Source organism: Bidens hawaiensis, unplaced genomic scaffold, assembly GCF_021521415.1.
Source record: "Bidens hawaiensis isolate Kalapana, Puna unplaced genomic scaffold, B.hawaiensis_p1.1 tig00008515_1, whole genome shotgun sequence".
In the NCBI taxonomy this organism is placed as follows: domain Eukaryota; kingdom Viridiplantae; phylum Streptophyta; class Magnoliopsida; order Asterales; family Asteraceae; genus Bidens; species Bidens hawaiensis.
In genome coordinates this window covers 1,052,320-1,074,268 of record NW_027491608.1, presented here as the reverse complement: position 1 = coordinate 1,074,268, position 21,949 = coordinate 1,052,320, and the positions used below count along the sequence as shown (strand labels likewise).

The 21,949-nt window shown below is 38.5% G+C and overlaps 4 protein-coding genes across 4 annotated transcripts; all 4 read right to left on the bottom strand.

Annotated features, from left to right (window-relative positions):
• Positions 1 to 458: 458 nt before the first annotated feature.
• On the bottom strand, positions 459 to 4,104 carry LOC143529217 (protein NRT1/ PTR FAMILY 1.2-like). The gene is made up of 5 exons (XM_077025047.1): positions 3,823 to 4,104; positions 3,502 to 3,719; positions 1,874 to 2,430; positions 820 to 1,775; positions 459 to 557 (listed from the first exon to the last, which is right to left on the bottom strand). The coding sequence occupies exons 1-4, from the start codon at positions 3,893 to 3,895 to the stop codon at positions 992 to 994; spliced, it is 1,632 nt and encodes a 543-aa protein (XP_076881162.1). The 5' UTR covers positions 3,896 to 4,104; the 3' UTR covers positions 459 to 557; positions 820 to 991.
• Positions 4,105 to 4,471: 367 nt separating this feature from the next.
• LOC143529248 (uncharacterized) lies at positions 4,472 to 8,314 on the bottom strand. Its single transcript, XM_077025069.1, has 5 exons — positions 8,121 to 8,314; positions 7,199 to 7,294; positions 5,809 to 6,223; positions 5,386 to 5,715; positions 4,472 to 5,077 (listed from the first exon to the last, which is right to left on the bottom strand). Exons 1-5 carry the CDS (start codon positions 8,312 to 8,314, stop codon positions 4,472 to 4,474), a joined length of 1,641 nt encoding a protein of 546 aa, XP_076881184.1.
• Positions 8,315 to 11,269: 2,955 nt separating this feature from the next.
• On the bottom strand, positions 11,270 to 13,711 carry LOC143529216 (putative inactive nicotinamidase At3g16190). Its single transcript, XM_077025046.1, has 5 exons — positions 13,529 to 13,711; positions 12,996 to 13,109; positions 12,619 to 12,853; positions 12,417 to 12,533; positions 11,270 to 11,649 (listed from the first exon to the last, which is right to left on the bottom strand). The coding sequence occupies exons 1-5, from the start codon at positions 13,583 to 13,585 to the stop codon at positions 11,576 to 11,578; spliced, it is 597 nt and encodes a 198-aa protein (XP_076881161.1). The 5' UTR covers positions 13,586 to 13,711; the 3' UTR covers positions 11,270 to 11,575.
• Positions 13,712 to 14,393: 682 nt separating this feature from the next.
• LOC143529215 (putative inactive nicotinamidase At3g16190) lies at positions 14,394 to 20,561 on the bottom strand. The gene is made up of 4 exons (XM_077025045.1): positions 20,347 to 20,561; positions 19,394 to 19,628; positions 19,186 to 19,302; positions 14,394 to 14,644 (listed from the first exon to the last, which is right to left on the bottom strand). The coding sequence occupies exons 1-4, from the start codon at positions 20,518 to 20,520 to the stop codon at positions 14,571 to 14,573; spliced, it is 600 nt and encodes a 199-aa protein (XP_076881160.1). The 5' UTR covers positions 20,521 to 20,561; the 3' UTR covers positions 14,394 to 14,570.
• Positions 20,562 to 21,949: the final 1,388 nt, after the last annotated feature.

Below are 21,949 nucleotides of genomic sequence, written 5' to 3'. Positions count from 1 at the left end.
AGTGGATGCGATTACATGACACATTATTCCTGTTTTTCTTTGTTCTAAACAAATGCTTTCAAATATTCTATTCGATCGCATTTGGGAACACTTGTAATGTTTTTATTATTAAGATATGTCCAAGGATGCTTCTTATTTTAACTTTTAAGCACTTTAAACTGAAAATACACACACACGGAGAGGGACTCTATGCCATGGTGTGGGTGTGCCCGGCTACCTTTCAACTTTGTATGCGTCTATGCGGAATGCATTGTCTTTTTTTTTTCGTTTTATATAATTACCCCCGAGCTAGCAAATATTATTCTAGGTTTAAATTTTTTTACTGGGATAACTCAAAAAAAATTTCTTCTAGATCTACCACTTTACACAGAGCTAGAATTTCAAACTGAGGACAATTACGACCTTGTTATCATTATGAATACACAATAATAGTATTGGGTCAGAACGGCTCAACTATAAAACCCATTTTTCTATATCGTGTTTACAGTCATGTCAGAAATTGACGCCCCTAGTAACAATAACAGTAGTTACTTTTTTTTCAAACAGAACTAATAATACTCCCTCCGTCCCATTATAAGTGTCATATTTTGACTTTCCAAGTCTTTCTTTTGCAACTTTGACCGTAAATATTTTTGTTTGTGTCATATAATACTTGATGAAAATTATATCAATGTAAAATACATTTAAAACCCAATCTATTCATATATTTTACATCAAGTATTATATAACACAAACAAAAATATTGTCGATCAAAGTTAAACAAGAAAGACTTATAAAATCAAACTATGACACTTATAATGGGATGTAGGGAGTAGTTACTTAACAATAGTAGTAATAATATAAAGAGGAATCTATTTACATAATTAATTTCTAAACTCAAGCAAATACCAAACTAAACAACTTGCTCTTCATTCTGGTGTTCACAAGGCTCCCTTTTCACCTTCTCATCTACACAAGGACCATATGCCCAACTACAAGCAACAAAATAAAACTAGTTCACAATGCTCATCAATGCAAGAACCCAATAATAATAATCGTAGCGTCCCTTGTTAATATTCGTCGCGATCCATCCTTCTGTCCCGCTTCCTCTAGTTAACTTCTCAACCGCACTTAGTATAACACTAGCTAGCAAATTAGCCACCCCCATCCCCACCAAGAACAATGAACCCGCAATGCTAGACATGCTCTTAGGGAACTCGGAGTAATAAAACTCGTTTTGCCCAATTGCACTTAACGCCTCGGCTAATCCATGTAAACAATATTGTGGAATTAACCACAATGCTGACATGTTTATCACTTGTTCCGGATCATTTACAACATGTTCTTCTATTGCTTTCTTTCGTCTAACGTGTTCAACAATGCCGGATATTATCATGGCTAATGTGGAGATCACAAGTCCTATCCCCATTCTTAATTTGACACCAAGATGAACTTGTTTACGTAACGTTTTTGATAGACATGGGATTATGACACGGTCGTACAGAATCACCCAAATTGCGATCATACCGATGGTGAAGAAGGGGAAAGAAGCTGGTGGGATTTGGAAGTTTGAGGATCCTAGACGTCGGTCCATGGTTTTCGCTTGGAGGACTGGAAATGATGACTGGCTTACGTTTATCGACATCATGAGCCCGGATGACCACAAGGGGAGAACTCTGATTAGTGATTTAAGCTCCTCGACTTGCTCGATTGTGCATAGACGCCATGGGTTTGATGCAATACCATCTGGTGTCACGTCTTTCGGGTTTTGGATTATGCAAGCTTTGTTCAAAAACCTATACGATGTATAGGTGTTTTAGTTAGCAATTGATGGTTAATTAATATAAAAATAAAAGTGTTAAGTTGATAATGTGAATCCTTAAACATCACTTACTTGAGTCTCGGGGTGGGTACGGTACTGGTGGTCGTGGCAGCTGAATCTTTACGAAGACAATGCCATTGGTTCGGAGGTCCAATGACCACTTTACGGTTCTTATAAGCAGCAACTAGCACTTGTACAAAGCTTGTGAATATGCTTTGTGTAACCTTTGTCTTGAGATAAAGAGAAGAAGCTACAAAGAACATAATGACAGATAAAAGCATGAGAATAACCGGGACACCGAAACCAACCTTCCATCCAGCATGATCTTGAATGTAGACAATAGCCGTAAAAGCGACTAGCACCGCTAACGCGCTAGCCGCATAATACCACCCAAAGAAGCTTTCTAATGCCCTCTCATTGTTGGGATTATTTTTGTTGTCAATTTGTTCTGCACCAAATGCTAGTGAACACGGTCTAACGCCGCCGGATCCCATTGATATGAAGATGAAGGCAAAGATCAAGAATGCAAATTGAGAATGTGTTGATGGTTTGCAGGTTTCAGTTAGTTGGTTGCAGTGGGGTGGCTTCAGCTGTGGGATCATTGTGGTTAACCATAGGAGTAGCATCCCCTTTAATAAATACCATATAACATTAACATAGTTAGCGTTAACATTATCGTACTTAGTAAATTCCACTAATATATAACAAAGCTAGGGTAATAAATATCAAATAACTTCATCTTTAATTAAAGTTGTAATTTAGATGGTGTGTATGTATATGCAAAATAATTTTGGGGTTATAAGTGTAACTTCTTAAGTATTGCTTAAAAAAATTAGTTTTTGTAAACTTTAATTTTTATAAACGACGATTTTTTTTTCTTTGATTCCTGTTGTCTGTGGACTTGAACCCAAGAACTCGTAAAATCCTCTCAACCAAGTTATGTTTACAGGCTTAATCATCTTTTAAGTTGTTTTATAATAGTATTATGGATCTAGCAATATTCTATAAATAGCAAATTACCGAGTTTGAAATTTTAAATCTTTTTTAATTGAAAAAAATATTGATCCATGTTTATTTACAAAAAATAAAGTGGTTAGAGGAAAGCACGTGTAAAAGCTCGAAATAAGCTAATGTAAAGAGAATTTAAAAATTAATAAGTCAAGATCAATCTCTCATAAACTAAACGTGTCTAGATAGAGTTAAATGAGCTGAGATTGAGCTTAGACAAGCTTGAGTTTGAATCGACTCGTTTATGATAATTTAACTTTACTAATTTGGTGTATTTGAAATGAAAATAGAGTTATGTTTATATTTATAGGGAATGATTCCTAGAAAATTTCATTAAATAAGAAAACTTATGTTAATCACTTATCATGAGTAATCAATATGCTTTAAAATAAACAAAGGTATTATTGTGACTAAAATAAGTATTTTTGGCAATTAGTTTTTAAACTACAAATTAGTAAATAATTTTTCTACCTACACCCATTTAGTAAAATACTCATAAATATTATAAGTATTTTAACTCTTATCAACTTTTCTCTAAATAAATAAAAATAATAAAAGTTTGTACGTAAGTACATTTATCTCCTCGTGGAACCTAAAGGGGGGGGGCAAAACTAATATTACATACTTCAATATTGAATATTCAAAAAAGAGTATTTAGCATGACTGAAATCATAAAATTTGAGTAGATTTACCAAGAGGGAAAAGAGTGAACCCAAGCCAATGGTGAGGAAGCGACCCAAATATGAATCAGAGAGAAATGCACCTAGCATTGGTGCAAAATTAGTAGCTGCTGACCACAAAAAGATTATGTTTGTGCCTTTAGCCACACCAAACTTGTAATCATTCATCAAATATAGTATCATGTTTGGCACCAAACCATAGCTTGCCACCTTCTCAAATGCCTCATTTGCTACAAGTTTTTTCAAGATTCAACAAACCCAACATCTTATACTGAATATTAATCATACCCATGTTGCAAATATATAAAATTTATAGTTAAGTGAACAACATACCTATAATAAAAGGCATTGTGATTAAGCCATCTTTCTTTCTTGCTTGTGTTTGCTTGTTCACTTCCTCTCCCATTTTCAACTCTCTCTTTATATGTCTATCGTTATATAAATTTTGCTTTAAAAGACATGAATGTAATGTCTCAATTTGTATTTATAATGAATTTTATTTGGGTTTTATAAAATAATATGAAAAGATTACTCAAATTGTTAAATCATAATAGTGTGGCCCATCACATGATGGTTGCTTGTGAATATGATCACTCAAGAATGAGATTTGATCCCGCCTTGTCGTTGTCAATGTGAATTTGATGATTTTATAGTACTTGTCATTTTTTTCAAACTATTTATATAGTTTATGTAAAAATCATTTTATATAGTTTTTTTTTACATTAACCGAGTATTTAAAAAAATTATTAAGTAATCTAGAAAGCCTTTTTTGATGTTTTTTAAATTGTGTTCTTAAAGTATCTTCGATAAATAGTTTATAGTGGAGGGGTAATAACTTTTTTTTTTTGAAAAGGCAAACGAAGAAACTCATTAATTATAAAAAACCATTACACATACAACCAATGGCCTAGCAAGAAACTAGACTCAACCACCCACAAAATAGACCTTAACACCCGATTACAACTATTCTCGCCCGACCCGGTTACACTTTGAACAAACACCAATCCTCCCACAATAATGAAGTTTCACCCGATCTATGTTTTATCCAAAGGTAACCAAGCGTCTTGATTTCCCCCACTATGCTTTCCACCATAATCGGTTTGCCATTAAAAACCAAATCATTTCTTGCATTCCAAAGACACCAAATCGACCCTAAACAAATAGCATGAAAAATCTTTGCTTTACGCTTTGGTAAATTAGTAAGTTTATACAAATCCAAAAGATCATGAATGTCGAGAGCAAAGATGCTTGGAATCCTACACCATGACGAAATCGCCTGCCACACCAAATGTGCCACCCCGCAAGACACGAAAAGGTGTTCGACCGACTCATCCATATCACCACACATCGGACAAGAAACCGAACCCACATCAATGTTTCTCTTGGCCAACAATGTCATTACTGGTATCCTCTCCAACTCAATTCTCCAAGCCAAAATTTCTACCTTTCTCGGGACCCAATTATTCCATACGAACCTGTAGTTTGGAATCGATTGTGTTAACTCTTGGATCTTCTGTTTCAACCCAGCCACAGAAAAATCACTTGAATCATTAATGGACCAGCATGTCCTATCTAAACCATATCCAAGCTACACATTTTGACAAACCTGGAGCAACAAAAACAATTCATTTATCTCTTGTATAGACCCCAGTCTACGCCTCCAATCCCAAACACCGCATAACTCCCCATTCACCATCACAAGTCTGTCTGCCACACAACACTCCTTATATTGTTCCAACCTAAACAGTAAAGGAAATGTGTTGCATAACATCTCCTCACCAATCCATAAATCAAGCCAAAATAGGGACTTTTTACCATTTTTCACGGGCCCGGTAAAGATAACTTAGTAGGAATAGGCTGCCATGCTCTCGAAGTGTGATGGATTGACCAAATTACCCTTCTCCATAACCCCTCACGTTCCCCCTTAAACCGCCACCACCACCTAACAAGAAGTGTCGAGTTTATATCCCGAAGTGAACCGAAACCTAACCCGCCATATTCTTTAGGAGCCATTACCCGTTCCCATGCGACCCAATTTATCTTCATTTTGTCCTCTGTTCCGCCCCAAAAAAACACCCTTCTTAATCTCTCAAGTTTTTTAATAACTCCATCTGAAGCCCGGAAGAGTGAGAAATAGTAGGTGGGTAGCGAGTTCATGACCGACTTCAATGCAACTGCCCGACCACCAAACGATAATGTTTTCGCCCTCCACGTCGACAACCTTTTCTGGAACAACTCCACCAGTGGGTCTCAAGATTTAATTAGATTCATGTTCCCCCCTATTTGGAGACCAAGATACTTAAAAGGAAAACTTCCAACACGACATCGGAACATATCAGCCATTTCTTGTTTTTCCACCTGGTTCACACACGTACCAAAAACCTCGCATTTAGCAAGATTAATTTTCAGACCGGACACTAAATAAAAACATCTGAGAAGCCGACACAGATTACGCGCATTTTCCCCAACCCATTCTCCAACGAAGACAACATCATCAGCATAAAACAAGTGTGATAACGTCGGCCCATTCCAACCACATTGCAAACCCCGGAAAATACCCTCATCCGTCGCCCTTTTCATGACCCCAGATAAAGCCTCCATAGCTAGAATAAAAAGAAACGGCGATAACGGATCACCTTGTCTTAGACCCCGGGAATAGGAAAATTCCGGGGTAGGAGATCCATTGACCAGAACTGATGACCGACCCGCCGAAAGAATTGCCAAAACCCACTTCCTCCACAAAATAGGGAAATTCATTTAACTCAACATCGAATCAAGAAATCCCCAAATTAAGGAATCATACGCCTTCTCTATGTCCGCTTTGAAAATCATTCCCCGTTTTTTTGACTTACGCAACCAAGCCACCAACTCATTTAGCATCAACGGCCCGTCCAATATACTCCTTTTTGAAAGAAATGTTGTTTGTTTATCCGAAATCAGCTTCCCGATAACCGTTTTTAGACGCCTTACCGACACTTTCGATATGACTTTATTAATACACCCAATAAGGCAAATCGGTCTAAAATTTCCCAAACTTGTCGGATCTTTTACTTTTGGTATAAGTGCAATAAAAGATGACAAACACCCGTTACTAACCGAACCGGTATTAAAGAATTATGTAAATAGTTTTACAAAATCATCCTCAAAACATCTCCAAAACCTTTTCAAAAATTTAAAATTAAATCCATCAGGTCCCGGTGCTCGGTCTCCATCACAGTCCCAAACCGCGTACTTTATTTCCAATCTAGTAAACGGTTTTACCAACGCCTCCGCCTCTCCCGTATCTAACACCGCAAGCCCAAGACAACAAAGGGTAGGTCTCGAGTATAGAGGTTCCTTAAATTTTTCAGCAAAAAAATTAAACGCTAAATCCTTCAAAACTGTTGGGTTATCCATCCAAACACCATCAATATACAAACCATGTAACCTATTATTTATTATATTAGCGTTTAGAATACCATGGAAATAACTTGAGTTTTCATCCCCTTCCATCACCCATCGGACCCTTGATTTTTGTTGAATATCTTTAATTCTAATAAACTCAAATTCCTCATACAACGGCCCCGTTCCTCCAATTCTTCTTGCAACAATTGTCTAGACTCAGACTCAGCCTCAAGCAAGTGTAATTTCTGTTTTTTTTTCACGTAAATCTCCTTCTCTAATTTTATTATATATTGCCAACCATCTTTTAATTTTGGACTTAAGCCACCTCAGCTTTGTAGACACAGCAAGATCAGCGGGACCTGAGAACCTAAAGTTACCACATTCGGCCTCAACAAACTCCACAAATCCAGGAAACTTTAACCTTGAATTGAATAAACGGAATGGATAATGCCCACCATTCACAACTATCGAAGTTAAAAGAACTGGCTTATGGTCTGAGTAGCCCTTAGCCAGCACCGTTAGGGACGCCGAGGGCCACCCACTCATGAACTCACGACAAACCAGAATTCGATCCAACTTACTTAATTTATCCCCGCGATCGGATACATAAGTGAACATACCTCCCCCCCCCCCATTTGATACTCCACCAAACCCGCCTGTTCTATAAAATGGTTAAACGCGGCTGCATTTGATGCACAAAACTCTGAGTTGCGCCTTTCCGATGAGGCCCGGACCTCATTGAAGTCCCCTGCAACTATCCACATACCAGGTAAAACACCTATAATACAAAGCAGCGTATACCACAATGCTCGCCGTTCTACTGCGTCATTTGGGGCATAGATATTCACCACATTGATCATAGTGGTCGAGGATTTAATTACCCTACTCACCACCAGGAACCTACGATTTCTAATGATCCATGTTTTATTGAAAAAAGATGGGTCCCAAACAGATAACAGGCCACCTGATCTCCCAACCGCACCAACCGACTCGAACTAGAAGAGAGACCGACCCCAAAAACGGCTTACCCTGTTACTTTTTAACTCACCCAGCTTAGTCTCTTGAACTACAACGAAATGAGCCCCATGACTAGTTTTCAGTCCGCGAATCCAATTCTCTTTTTTTTATTTCACCCGCCCCTCGACAATTAATGGAGATTATATTCATTGGATAACCGTGTTCTCACCTTCGCCTAATACAATCTCTCTTAGTTGCTCCATATGGTCGGCCCCGATTTTTAGACCAACCTCCAATGTCTTTGCCACTTAACCGGATCAATAGATCCCGTTTCTTGAACAACAACCCCCACCTCCGTCCCATGAGAATCAGAGGAGAAGGTCTCTGAACTGGCCCGTGAAACGATTCTAACACCTGGCGGAAATGCTCTAAACTTGGAGCCAACTGAACGAGATTCTAAGGAAAGAATGTGTCTCCCTCTCATAGTAGTGTCCGGTAAACCCCTCTTAGAGTTTTTACGTTCGTGAAGAAGAAGAAGAAGTATGACCAGGTAAGGTATTAAAGTCTGGTACTTTACGTTCTAAGCCCAATAACTAATAAGTAATAACAAGATAAAAATGATGGATATGGGAAAGAACTAATAAGTAATAACAAGAAAAAAAAAAAGGATGGGTATGGGAAAGAAATGTACTGATGTAACATAAGATAAAAGGTAAGTTGAGTAAAATTTTTATCTTTGGTAAATAGTTTATGGTGGAAACTGGAAAGTAAATTGGATTTTTGTTTGGTGGCTTTTGAATGCAGATCAGAACAATAATGTGTAATGTCCAACCAAAATAAATAAAACAAAATTATTGCCAAATATATTTAAGGGGAGATCGAATGTGAAGAAAAGAAAACAAAAAACAAACACATAAATACAACTGAAAATGCTAATGGAAGATATTATTTGAACATTTATTTAGTAAAAAAAATGAAAATTGTTTATAGTTATGATAAGAACCTAAAAACCAAAATAAATCAAAAGCAAGTTTTTTTTAAAGTCATCTAAACTTCCTAAAAGGTTTAACCATCCAGGTTTTAGTTTTATTCTTATATCATGAAATTAAATTATATGAAAGTTAGTATAGTTTTAGTAGTACGTAGACGTGGCATCCGAAAATTCAATCTTGTTTCAACATAATATACGTGTTTTTACTCGGCCCATTACAAAAGTTTCGTTTTTTACCTGACCTATTTTCTTACCATCATTAATGAAATTTCACGAGTTCATCACTTTAAGAGCATTCGTTATGGACCTATAGGCTATAGTAGGTTATATTGCGGATAGATCAATTTAAAAAAATGTTTAACTAAACATAAACAAAAGTAATAAATCTAAAGTGACTATCTATTAAATTACTTATTATTTAGTAAAATCAACGATTTTACATTTATGCAAAGAGAATATTTTGTTTTTCCTTTTGAAATAAAAGGTTAAAATATATTTGTGAAAAAGCTGAGCAAAGGTAGTGAAGAAGGGACTTTACAGAAAGCTTAGAAAGCAACCAGACACACGTGCGGGTGTGTATCAAAGTTAACACCACACTCATTATTACCCTTTCCTTTTGTTCATAACTTTTTCTATTGTCCTCTTTGTTCACGTTTGCTTGTCGTCGTATTTCTAAATCAATAAATTCTAAGCTTATGTGCTATGGAACGCGAGACAGGGGCGTTAAGGGGGGCACTTTGGCTTCATGAGGCGCGGAACACCGCCACATCTATGGGTGTGCAAAATTACCAAAAACCGTACAAAATCGTAAACTGAACCCCTATTCATAATTAAAAAAAACGATCCGAATCTTGATTCGGTTTTTGAATCTTGATAAATTGAATTTTGATAACAAATAAACCGGATTTTATGTGGGTTTTTTTATAAGTCTTATGCTATGAGTCTAGTAGTCTACTTCATCATCAAACTTCCTTTTTTTAAAAACCCTAAAGTGTAGAGAAATCAAATGACATATCCAGATTCCAAATCCATCTCCCCGATTCCACTTCAGGGCGCATACACCATCCACGGCTTGATTCTACTTTTCATTGGGTATATTCCACAATAACTCAATCTTATGTAAGAATCCTTATGAGTTGTACAATGCAGATTCAGTTTTTCATATTCAATTCGGGTTTTTTGGATTTTAACCGAACCGATCCGAAATGAATTTGGATGAATTTGGTTCGGTTAAAGAAATTTGAATTCGTATCGGTTCGGTTTTCAGATTCTAGAAAAAAAAATCGAATCCGAATAAACCGATCCAAACAAATCGAACCAAACAACCCAAATAACCGATATCTGATCTGATGAACACGCCTAGCCGCATCCCCAGTGTGAAAGAGGCGAGAGAACCTTAGCGGGCGTGAGGGTATTTGCTTTTTTTTAATTATTTATTAATAATATAACCAATTACTTATCTCAACCTTATTCACCATCACATTCATATTTCATCCCAACATGATGCATCTAAGTTGGTGTGAAATCTAGAAGCACTCACCGCCTATGTGTTGCTTACGTGTTATCTATTGTCATTTTCATATCTCACAACTCACATCACACATCTCATAACTCTTACCCTAAAGGTGATTGGGACGCTCTAGGCGGCTTCGAGCATCAGGTACCCCAGGTTGGGTAGGAATACCGCCACAAGTCCATTGGGTTGAAGGTTGGGATCTTTAACACGTGAATAAAGCCAAAATTTGAACGCTGGGGACCAATAAAAGGAGTCATTGAGCACCCGGCCCGTATTTTAAAATAAAAAATATATCGTTTTTCTGCTAATTCTACGTACTCTTCTACTCTACTATTAAACATAATGAAACGTAATGGAATTCTTTCATCATCATGATCTAACTCCGAGTCATCCAATTCACCCATTCTAGTTGGATTGAAAAGATTGCACCCATTCCACCTAAAAGATACATATTTTAGGGTTCATATGAATTGACAGTATAATATATGATTGGATGGTGGCTTAGGTACTTTAGTCTTTAGGGGTTCAAAAGATTGTCCCCTTATTTTGTCTAACAATAATGTTTTACCGAAAGGACATAACATTAAGAAAGTTCCAATGATATGTTATAGGTTGGGGTTAAGCCTAGGTAGGAAATGTAGGATACTCTTGCGCATGCTTAAAACACACGTCACCACCACAATCATCATCAAACTGAGAGTTAGCTACATAAATTAACAACAATGTTTGTCATTCTTATTTCTTACATACATTAAACAAGTTATATTCTATGCAAAATACAAAATACATAGGTGTGTAAATATGAACAAGGGTAGATCTATATCATATGTTTTCAACTTTCTTGGCGAATTATATTTTAGTACAAACTTGTATCTTCGTTTTATGTATCATGATCTACCTCTGAACAAAAAAAAATTTAGTCCGCGCCATCCCTCAACTTTTCTTCTAGATCCGCCAATTAAACAAGATAATAGGATGCAATAGTTGTATTACGCTTACAAACGGTACATGCCTTATTTATGCTAAGAGTATTATGGCTTAATACAACTTAAATATGATGAAAACACATAAACCATTGATTCTTAAAACGGAGTAGTTAATAAGAGGTAGCAGCCGATTAACAATCCGAGTCATGATTAAGTATAAATAAGGCATATTCTTCTACGCCACACTACTTGTTTATATTACACCCCATACGTACGGTTTACAAATATGAATGCCCGTGTGTTTTGACCAATTCAGTTACTTGACGCGCACCATTCTTCAAGCGTTGGAGCGGCTACTCCAACATTTTTCATGTCGTATATATTAGCTGATTAAAAAAAATAAACGAAATTAAGTAACAACTTTCAATTTATAAGCACAATGACAAAAGGCCAAACTTTTAAAAAGGATATTATCTGTATAAGAATTATGGCATTGGCATGGTCCCAATCTAAACAGACAGTCTTAAAGGCTAGACATCATCAAACCCGTAATTGTTCACATAACTTTTTGAGCCCACAAGAAAATGACACATGAACCTTGAAACATTTGTTGGCAATTAGGGGTAAGAAAACTGCTATGATATCATTAAGCTCGAACTTGGCTCGTTTTAAACTCCATTTTAAAATTTCGAGATCGACTCGTGAGTATTTTTTAAAAAAATAATTCATGTATGTGAGTGAGTCTTGTTTGTGAGTTGATGGGTTGAACCCAAAAATCATGTCAAACACATTAATATAAGATTACAATTTTACAACCAAAATGTAAATGTATATGAAACAATTATGTTTTAGATATAAAGCTTGATGCGAGTTATTAAATAATATTCTTTGAATTTTTATAAATATAAACGATTTAATCATGTCGACCCATTAACCAGCCACGTTGACCCGAACACATTGAGTTTACCATCTTCCACCACGGATAGCCACCACATACATTATCCCTATTTATAAATGTCGAAGTTTACTTCTTAATATTTTGGTATTACTATTACCATCTTGTTTTCGCTAGTTTTACCAACAAACATTACTAAAAAAGGTAAGGATCGATTTTATTCGAAAACTAGCAGTAAAGCAAAGTAAATAAGCATACCAGCATGCACATCAGGGGTAGCAGCAGCTGTAGCATCAACAATCACAGTAACAGACTTGTAATCAAGTGCTACCGCATCAAAAACTGTCTGCCTTATGCAATTTGGAGTTTGAATACCTGTACTCAAATATACACCTAAACTAGTAAACTTAACTATTCATAATGACATTAAAAACATAATACTATCAAGAAAGTTGATTACCAACAACCACCAAATTATCAATCTCTGCTCCTTGCAGAAACGATTGAAGATTTGTATCAAAAAATGCACTAAAACGCGTCTTAACCACCTTATAATCTTCTGGTTTGATGACTAGACCATCAACCATTTCTGCGCCTTTACTCCCTTTTGAGGTCGGTTTTAGGTTTCCGTTAGCATAAAATGGTCTCCTAAATAGCTCAACGTCTCTACCCAACGGGTCATACTCTCGCACAACCTACATGAAAACTTAGTTATAAAAAGATAACAAAATGACATGTACATAACGATAATCACAAAATTCTTAACTCTTAACATCATGATAATCACAAAATTGACAAAGGTAATACTAACAAGGTATGTTAGTATAGAAAAAGTACCCAAACAACAACGAAGCCTCGGCGCCTAGCATCTTCGACGGCTTTGATAACGTTGGGGACGATAGCTAGACCACCATCAAGACGTATTGCGCTATCTTCCAACAAAAAATCATTCTGAAAAGCAGACAGAGAACTCAAATTGAAAGGGTGAACAAATTAATACCATGAAAGTATCCAACACAAACGCACATATGACTGACCAACTATACGGGTGTTGGTGCCGTTTTTTTTTTATTTCTTATATTTAAGATACATTATAGTTTTTCGACCCGTTCCTTGGAATTTTTTTGTGCCGCCCCTTTGTTTATTAAACTTACTCAAAAAAATCAATCAAGTATATCGAATTCGATCAAGTATTTCGGTTATTCTTTCTAAATGATTATATTCACATTTTTGTGGTCATTATTCCTCAAAACCACATTTTAGCTTCTAGTTTTATCGGTATGAACAACAAGTTATCCTTATTTCTGTAACCAGCCCCGGCCCGACCCAAACCAAAAATTCGAAGGAGTCAAGAAATTAAGAAACGGAACCTGCATATCGATGACAAGAAGAGCGGTACTGGTGTTGCAAGTGCGATTAGCCGCCATTACTGACCTCAGAAGATAATAAGATCAGCCTGAATTTTGGTTTTGCGTTTATGGTCTCTTTTCTTTTCTTTTGCCTCTCAGATCATATCATTAATGGTTGTCAAGACACTAAAAAGTTAGGTATCCTTAAATGCATTAGTTGGACACACACGATTATCACATGTGATAATTTCATAGATTATAAATATTATTATTATATAAAAATAAATTTTACGGCTGAGAGTAGTAAATATTTTTAGTCAGTCAGTGGCATCCTATAACCGTGTCTGAAATTCAACTCACACCGTCTCAAACAACATTACACACCATTAGAGGCATTCAGGTGGTTCCGGATTCCAGCACTGGCTCTTCCGATGTTGAAATACATGGAGAAGAGATGGATTCATTATACTTGCCCATTGGTGCCATCTGCCAACCGTCAACGGCACCTTGTAAACATTTGGATATTTACATGTCTTTTGTGACACAGGTCTTAAAATGATCGGATCCAAAGAGTGATCAGAACGAAGAACACAATCAGAAACAGCATTAAGCAGTCTTTTAAAAGAGTTTAAAACAGTCTTAAACCTTGAGACAAATTTTTCTTTTTTTAAAAAAAAAGATAAACCCAATTTGACCTGGATCGGTATCATTTTTGACCCCACCGTGGTTCACGATTTAACCAGAGACCACCCTAACTGGCTTGGCCCATGCAAAGGCGGCTCATAAGTGCTCAACCGGACCAGCAGTATGGCAGTATATACGGTCCCCAGTCACACGAGAGTCTTATACCGAAAACACTACTTATAAAGCAGCTTAAAAAACTTTGCTGCATAATTGTGTTATTCTTACATTATCATTTATCAAACAGAGACTTTGCCACATAGTCTTGTCATTCTTACATTATTTAACAATTTGTATTCTATGAAAAACACAAAATATAAACAAAATACATATTATACGTCACACAGTTTACAGATACAACAAATGCCCCTGTCTTGCCGATTCAGTTACTTAACCCGCACCATTCTTCAAGTGTTGGAGCTGCTACTCCGATATTTTTCATGTCGTAAATATTGGCTGATTTAAAAAAATTAAACGAAATTAATTAACAAGTTTTAATCTACTAGCTCAAGCAATTAGGATTAAGGTTTCATATATGTCAATTTTATATTACTCGCGTATCATAACAGAATATCAACATCAATGATACATCTACCTTTAAAGTTCACATAACATTTTTTGAGTTCACATATGAACTTTGAAAGTTGAAACAACTGTTGCCAACCAGTGGGTAAACGAGTAGATCCAAGCCCAGTCTCATCTAAGCTCGAGCCCGGCTGGTGAGTAGCTTTCAACCTCGAACTCATCCGGGCTCGGCTCGTTTACACCCTGTTGGAAACTGTCGAAGCACGAAATGAATCTGACCTGATCCATGACGATGTTTCCACGGATTTTCGAGATGAACGAACCACGTCTTGATCTTCTTCTGCGGCTGAGCTTGAGACCTGCAATGGTTTTCGGGGGTGTGGAGGTGACTGCTAAGATATCCTGAGGATTTCTTGTTTACAGACACAAAAAGTGGTGGTGGCTCTTATTGAGCATGACCATCAATAAGGAGGTGGAGACCTCCTTATATAGAGTCTCATGGCCACCATCATGGTACCCTAATGGGCCTAGCCCAGTTAGGGTTACCTCCACAAAACCCCCTCAGCCCAATAACATTGTATTAGTCCATATAATAAAATAAGCCAAACATAATAGATTTAAGGTCGTAGAACCGGGTTTTAGTACCATACCCCTACAAGCCCCCCCAAGTCCAGCGTTGCTCCTGGGCGCGCAAGCGTCTAGGTGGAGCGCTGGACTTTATAAGGTGTGAGGTGGATTTTTCCCTTTTCTTTGGCCTTGTCTTTATTGTCTGAGTTTTGGGAGGTTTTCCCCATGATGGTGACAAGCTGTAAAAATAATGAAGCCTGCGCGTGAGGCGGCTTACGAGCTATAATAATAGAGCCTGCGCGAGTTGCGGCTTACGAGCTGTAATAATAATGAAGCTTGCGCGTGAGGCGACTTGCGAGCTATGAGAATAATAATGCCTGCGCGCGAGAGGCGACTTACGAGCTAAGAATAATAAAGCCTGCGCGCGAGAGGCGTCTTACGAGCTGAGAATGATATAGCCTGCGCGTGAGGCGCCTTACGAGCTATGAGAATAGTAAAGCCTGCGCGCGAGAGGCGTCTTATGAGCTTTGAGAATAATAATTAAGCTGGCGCGCGGGGCGACTTACGAGCTGAGAATAATAAAGCCTGCGCGCGAGGGGCGTCTTACGAGCTGTAGCATAATAAAGCCTGCGCGTGAGGCGTCTTACGAGCTAAGAATAATAAAGCCTGCGCGCGAGAGGCGACTTACGAGCTAAGAATAATAAAGCTTGCGCGCGAGAGGCGTCTTATGAGCTTTGAGAATGATATAGCCTGCGCGTGAGGCGCCTTACGAGCTATGAGAATAGTAAAGCCTGCACGCGAGAGGCGTCTTATGAGCTTTGAGAATAATAATTAAGCTGGCGCGTGAGGCGGCTTACGAGCTGTGAGAGTAATAAAGCCTGCGCGCGAGAGGCGCCTAAGAGCTTTGAGAATAATAATTAAGCTGGCGCGTGAGGCGGCTTACGAGCTATAAGAATAATAACAGCTTGCGCGCGAGGCGTCTTATGAGCTGTATGAATAATAAAAAGCTTGCGCGCGAGAGGCGTCTTATGAGCTTTGAGAATAATAATTGAGCTGGCGCGTGAGGCGGCTTACGAGCTGTGAGAGTAATAAAGCTTGCGCGCGAGAGGCGTCTTATGAGCTTTGAGAATAATAATTGAGCTGGCGCGTGAGGCGGCTTACGAGCTGTGAGAGTAATAAAGCTTGCGCGCGAGAGGCGTCTTATGAGCTTTGAGAATAATAATTAAGCTGGCGCGTGAGGCGGCTTACGAGCTATAAGAATAATAACAGCTTGCGCGCGAGGCGTCTTATGAGCTGTATGAATAATAAAAAGCTTGCGCGTGAGGCGTCTTACGAGCTATAAGAATAGTAACAGCTTGCGCGCGAGGCGTCTTATGAGCTGTATGAATAATAAAAAACTTGCGCGTGAGGCGTCTTACGAGCTATAAGAATAGTAACAGCTGGCGCGCAAGGCGTCTTATGAGCTGTGTGAATAATAAAAGCTTGCGCGTGAGGCGTCTTACGAGCTATAAGAATAGTAACAGCTTGCGCGCAAGGCGTCTTATGAGCTGTGTGAATAATAAAAGCTTGCGCGAGGCGTCTTACAAGCTATAAGAATAATGACAGCTTGCGCGTGAGGCGTCTTATGAGCTGTGAATAATAAAGCTTGCGCGTGAGGCGTCTTACGGGCTATAAGAATAGTAACAGCTTGCGCGCAAGGCGTCTTATGAGCTGTGAATAATAAAGCTTGCGCGTGAGGCGTCTTACGGGCTATAAGAATAGTAACAGCTTGCGCGCAAGGCGTCTTATGAGCTGTGAATAATAAAGCTTGCGCGTGAGGCGTCTTACGAGCTACTTTATGTCCCGCGCCACGTGCAGATGTTGCATGCGCGTGCGCGTAGACTGTGATATGTGTGAGCATGCGATGCGTAAGCATGTGTAATATGCGTGAGCATATGTGATGCGTGAGCATATGGTATGAGGATTCCCAACCCTTAAGTTTGGCGCGTAGCCATATGGGATATTATGAGGATTCCCAACCTTGAAGTTTGGCGCGTAGCCATATGGGATATTATGAGGATTCCCATCCTTGGCGCGTAGCCATATGGGATATTATGAGGATTCCCAACCTTGGCGCGTAGCCATATGGGATATTATGAGGATTCCCAACCTTGAAGTTTGGCGCGTAGCCATATGGGATATTATGAGGATTCCCATCCTTGGCGCGTAGCCATATGGGATATTATGAGGATTCCCAACCTTGAAGTTTGGCGCGTAGCCATATGGGATATTATGAGGATTCCCAACCTTGGCGCGTGGCCATATGGGATATTATGAGGATTCCCAACCTTGAAGTTTGGCGCGTAGCCATGTGGGATATTATGAGGATTCCCAACCTTGGCGCGTAGCCATATGGGATATTATGAGGATTCCCAACCTTGAAGTTTGGCGCGTAGCCATGCGGGATATTATGAGGATTCCCAACCTTTAAGTTTGGCGTGTAGCCATATGGGATATTATGAGGATTCCCAACCTTGAAGTTTGGCGCGAGGCCTGATGCGCACATGCACGGCGATGGAGTGGTGACTCGTGTGTGCTCGTGCATGGCGGAGGTCTCTTGCGCAAAGCCCAGATGGTGGTTTCCGCGGCGGCACATGCACGGCTGCGGAGTGAGAATCCACGGGCGCGCGTACATGGCGACGGAAGTCTGGTAATTTCTGGATCTGCAATTTTAGAGTCAGATCTGCAACTTTAGACCTAAAATCCAGGTCTGTAATCTAGACCTAGATCTGTAAATCAGATCTGGACAGATCTGAAGCCCGGAGCAGATTTAAAACCATCACAGATCTGGAGACCTGATCATTCGAATCAGGCCGTTTCTTTTTGCACAGATCTGGAAGCCTCTTTTAGATCTATGGATCTTTTTGAGCTTTAATAGAACAAGCCTTGAAGCCTTTTTCTGTAAAACTTCCAGATCTGGGTTTTTCCTGGGAGAGATCTGACAGCCGAGATGAAGATCGAAGGGTAGTTCGTTGCCGTCCCACGGATGGCGCCAATGTCGAAGCACGAAATGAATCTGACCTGATCCATGACGATGTTTCCACGGATTTTCGAGATGAACGAACCACGTCTTGATCTTCTTCTGCGGCTGAGCTTGAGACCTGCAATGGTTTTCGGGGGTGTGGAGGTGACTGCTAAGATATCCTGAGGATTTCTTGTTTACAGACACAAAAAGTGGTGGTGGCTCTTATTGAGCATGACCATCAATAAGGAGGTGGAGACCTCCTTATATAGAGTCTCATGGCCACCATCATGGTACCCTAATGGGCCTAGCCCAGTTAGGGTTACCTCCACAAAACCCCCTCAGCCCAATAACATTGTATTAGTCCATATAATAAAATAAGCCAAACATAATAGATTTAGGGTCGTAGAACCGGGTTTTAGTACCATACCCCTACAGAAACCTACGTGAAGTTTTGCTTAAATAACATATAAAGATTGAATTTGTGAATTCAGCAGCTGTGAACCCTTACTAATGAAGAAAAGCCAAGTCATACACGGATACATGAACATCTAAAATTTAGAGGCAGTCAAACAGGCGGTTCAGAACAAGTTCAAAACAAGTAAACCTCGAGCGCACCAAAAATACACATTTACAACCAAAATAGCATATAAAATAATTATGTCAAAAATATAAAACTTGATGCTCGTTTCTCTTTTATCTTTTAAAATTTTGGTATAAAATACGCAATACGTTTAAGCTATTACATAATAATATTAAAAAAAAATTGGGTCAAGCTGTGAACCCGCCAAGTTGACCCAGCCATGACCCATGTAGCAAAACAAGTTCATGGGTTCCACACGAAACTGGCCCGACCCGTTTAGATTGAAACAGTATCAGTAAGAGAGAAAGAAAATAAGCATACCAGCGTGCACATCGGGGGTAGCAGCAGCAGTGGCGTCAACAATAACAGTAACAGACTTGTAATCAAGTGCCACAGCATCAAAAACAGTCTGCCTTATGCAATTTGGAGTTTGAACACCTGTATTCAAATATACACCTAAACAAGTAAACTGAACTATTCATAATAACATATTAAAAACAAAATAATCCAAAAAACAAAATTGACTTGCCAACAACCACTAAACTATCAATCCCTGCTCCTTGTAGAACCGAATGAAGATGTGTATTAAAAAACGCACTAAAGCGCGTCTTAGCGACCTTATAATCTTCTGGTTTGATGACTAGACCATCAACCGGTTCTGCACCTTTACTCCCTTTTGAAGTCGGTTTCGGTTTTCCATCAGCATATAAATGTCTCCTGAATAGCTCAACATCTCGTCCTAGTGGGTCATGCTCTCGCACAACCTACATAAGAACTTAAGACAGATATAATAAAACATAACCCAAAAAAAACCCTTGTTGGTCACCGAAAGTTAATAGTCGGGACGGGTATTCAAGCAGTGGCGAAGCTTGGGCTCAAAATGTATGGCTCAAATTGTCGATCGAAAATGGTAAATTTACACCACATATAAAAAATATCGGGCGAAAAATGGGTAAATTTACACTACAGCGCAAAAGTAGGGGGGGCACCCCTGGCACCGTGAATGTGGGAATGGGATGGATATGGTATTAGGTGATATTGGACCTGATTACTAGAAACATACATACCCGTTTTCCGTTACCATAACCGCAAACATTTTCTTTTAACTTTTAATCTATTTTTGTCAATGGGTAATAGAGTAATCTAGGGGTGAGCAACCATCGGTTTGGTTCGAGTATTATCCATAACCGAAATCGGTTTGGTTATTTCAGTTAGTGCGCCGGTTTTCGTTTGGTTCGGTTTTAACCTAATCCAAACTTGAGCTAAAAACTTTTACTTAACATAATGAGCCAACCATGTTGCTTAGAAATATATGTAAATATGAATGGTTCGGTTAGGTTTCGGTTAGTTCGGTTCACCAAAGGGTACACAAAAAAACCCCTAACCGAGTTTCAGTTAATTCATTTCGGTTGATCGGTTAATTGCTAAATTGACAAAAAAAATAAATAAATAAATAAATAAAATAAGAAAGAAAGTACCGACCCACACAACGAGAAAGCCTCGGCGTCTGGCTTCATCAACGGCTTTGATGACGTTAGGGACGATTGTTAGACCACCGTCAACACGCATTGACCCATCTGCTAATATAAAATCATTCTGCATATCGATTACAACAAGAGCAGTAGTGGTGGTGGTTCGAGTGTGATCAGCAGCCATTACTCGCCCTCTCGGAAGATATCCCCAAATTTGGTTTGCAGCTTATGCAGTTCATGAAAGTTTATTAAATAAAAAATATATACAAACTTTATACCAAACTATTTAACGAAAGGTTAGTTCAAAAGATGTTTTTTAATTTAATTAAGTGAATTTCTTGTATAGGTACAATCGTAGAGGATTCCTACTCAGGAGACGCTAGAGCGGAGGAATCTAATGGTTGTGGATAAAGCTTGTGTCATTTGCGAGTTAGGGTCGGAATCGGCAGATCGTATCATTACGGGATGTTTGATCGCGGCAGTGGTGTGGGAACATATTAGTCGATGGTGAAATACATCCAATTTTCGGCTTTTCGGTTGGAGGCTTATTAGAGCTTCATAAGATCATCAAGCTTGGAGAGACCGAGAAAGAGGTGTTACACGGGATAATCATAATTGTGTGTTGGAGAATTTGGAAAGCGCGTAATGAAAAGGTGTCCAATGGCAAAGAGGTCACCTTGGAAGAGATTATAGGAGATATAAAATCCCTCAGTTTTCTTTGGTTCAAAAGCAAGTACAAGTTTAGATCGTTAGATTGGTTGAGTTGGTGTAGATTTGATTTCATGTAATATTTTCACTTCCTTTCGGTGTCATGTGATGTGCCCCGGCTTATGGAGGCAGTAAGTGGGTGTTTGTTAGTGCCGGTGTTGTTCTTAGTTAATGAAAGTTTATAGTTCGGAAAAAAAACAATCGCACTAGTTGGGTTGACTGATGTTTCATGAACAACTTGCAGTTACATTGGTACCAGTAATAGGCTTGTATATATTAAAATTCTAAATCCTATTGAAGTACCAAATGCTACAACGTCTTGTTTTTTATTTAGCTCCTTGGTTGTCGATAAACTAAGTTGCTACCAAAACACAAAGTCTCTATTGACATTAACTAACGTTCTTTAGTTAACCTACATTGAGCAATAGATTATCGTACTAAGAATGTATAAATACAACAATATCTAACATCTCTTAAGTGCAAAATCTATACTTACTATCGCCTAACCCTAATCCTAGCGGATTATTGGTGGCTTATATTCTCCTATTGGTTAGGATCATGTCGCCTGAGATGGTCCTGCTTGTAACAAACTGGTCAAATAACTATACATGAATAGGGAGTTTATAGCTCATTAAAACTAACTTATCCAAAGAAATAGTTCCGTTTAAAATTTATATGATTCAACATATAATTTATGATTTAAAAGTTCAGCTTTAACAATTCTGCATGTTTTTATATAGAGGTGCACAAACCGGGTGTTTAGAAAAATCGGAATTGAGGGGGTATGGTTAACAAAAGTCAAAACCGTGTCAGGAAGGAATCGTTTCGCTATTTGACCGGGTTTTCCGGGTTTCGAGTAGGGTCGGATAGGGTTTTGACCGTGTAAAGGTGGAACCAGTTCCGGT

What these genes read in the sequence shown, in the direction of transcription:
- LOC143529216 (XM_077025046.1), bottom strand. Translation starts at nt 13,585, where the DNA reads ATGGCGGCTAATCGCACTTGCAACACCAGTACCGCTCTTCTTGTCATC. An exon ending in TTCTTGTCATCGATATGCAG is followed by an intron (nt 13,110 to 13,528) that starts GTTCCGTTTCTT and finishes TCTGCTTTTCAG; the next exon opens with AATGATTTTTTGTTGGAAGA. An exon ending in TGATAATTTGGTGGTTGTTG is followed by an intron (nt 12,534 to 12,618) that starts GTAATCAACTTT and finishes ATTTGAGTACAG; the next exon opens with GTATTCAAACTCCAAATTGC.
- LOC143529215 (XM_077025045.1), bottom strand. Translation starts at nt 20,520, where the DNA reads ATGGCTGCTGATCACACTCGAACCACCACCACTACTGCTCTTGTTGTA. An exon ending in TGATAGTTTAGTGGTTGTTG is followed by an intron (nt 19,303 to 19,393) that starts GCAAGTCAATTT and finishes ATTTGAATACAG; the next exon opens with GTGTTCAAACTCCAAATTGC. An exon ending in TACCCCCGATGTGCACGCTG is followed by an intron (nt 14,645 to 19,185) that starts GTATGCTTATTT and finishes TTTTTAAATCAG; the next exon opens with CCAATATTTACGACATGAAA.
- LOC143529217 (XM_077025047.1), bottom strand. Translation starts at nt 3,895, where the DNA reads ATGGGAGAGGAAGTGAACAAGCAAACACAAGCAAGAAAGAAAGATGGC. An exon ending in CACAATGCCTTTTATTATAG is followed by an intron (nt 3,720 to 3,822) that starts GTATGTTGTTCA and finishes AAAAACTTGTAG; the next exon opens with CAAATGAGGCATTTGAGAAG. An exon ending in GTTCACTCTTTTCCCTCTTG is followed by an intron (nt 2,431 to 3,501) that starts GTAAATCTACTC and finishes TATTTATTAAAG; the next exon opens with GGGATGCTACTCCTATGGTT.
- LOC143529248 (XM_077025069.1), bottom strand. Translation starts at nt 8,314, where the DNA reads ATGAGAGGGAGACACATTCTTTCCTTAGAATCTCGTTCAGTTGGCTCC. An exon ending in AAGTGGCAAAGACATTGGAG is followed by an intron (nt 7,295 to 8,120) that starts GTTGGTCTAAAA and finishes ATTCAATTCAAG; the next exon opens with GTTAAAGTTTCCTGGATTTG. An exon ending in GTGAGGGGTTATGGAGAAGG is followed by an intron (nt 5,078 to 5,385) that starts GTAATTTGGTCA and finishes CAAAATGTGTAG; the next exon opens with CTTGGATATGGTTTAGATAG.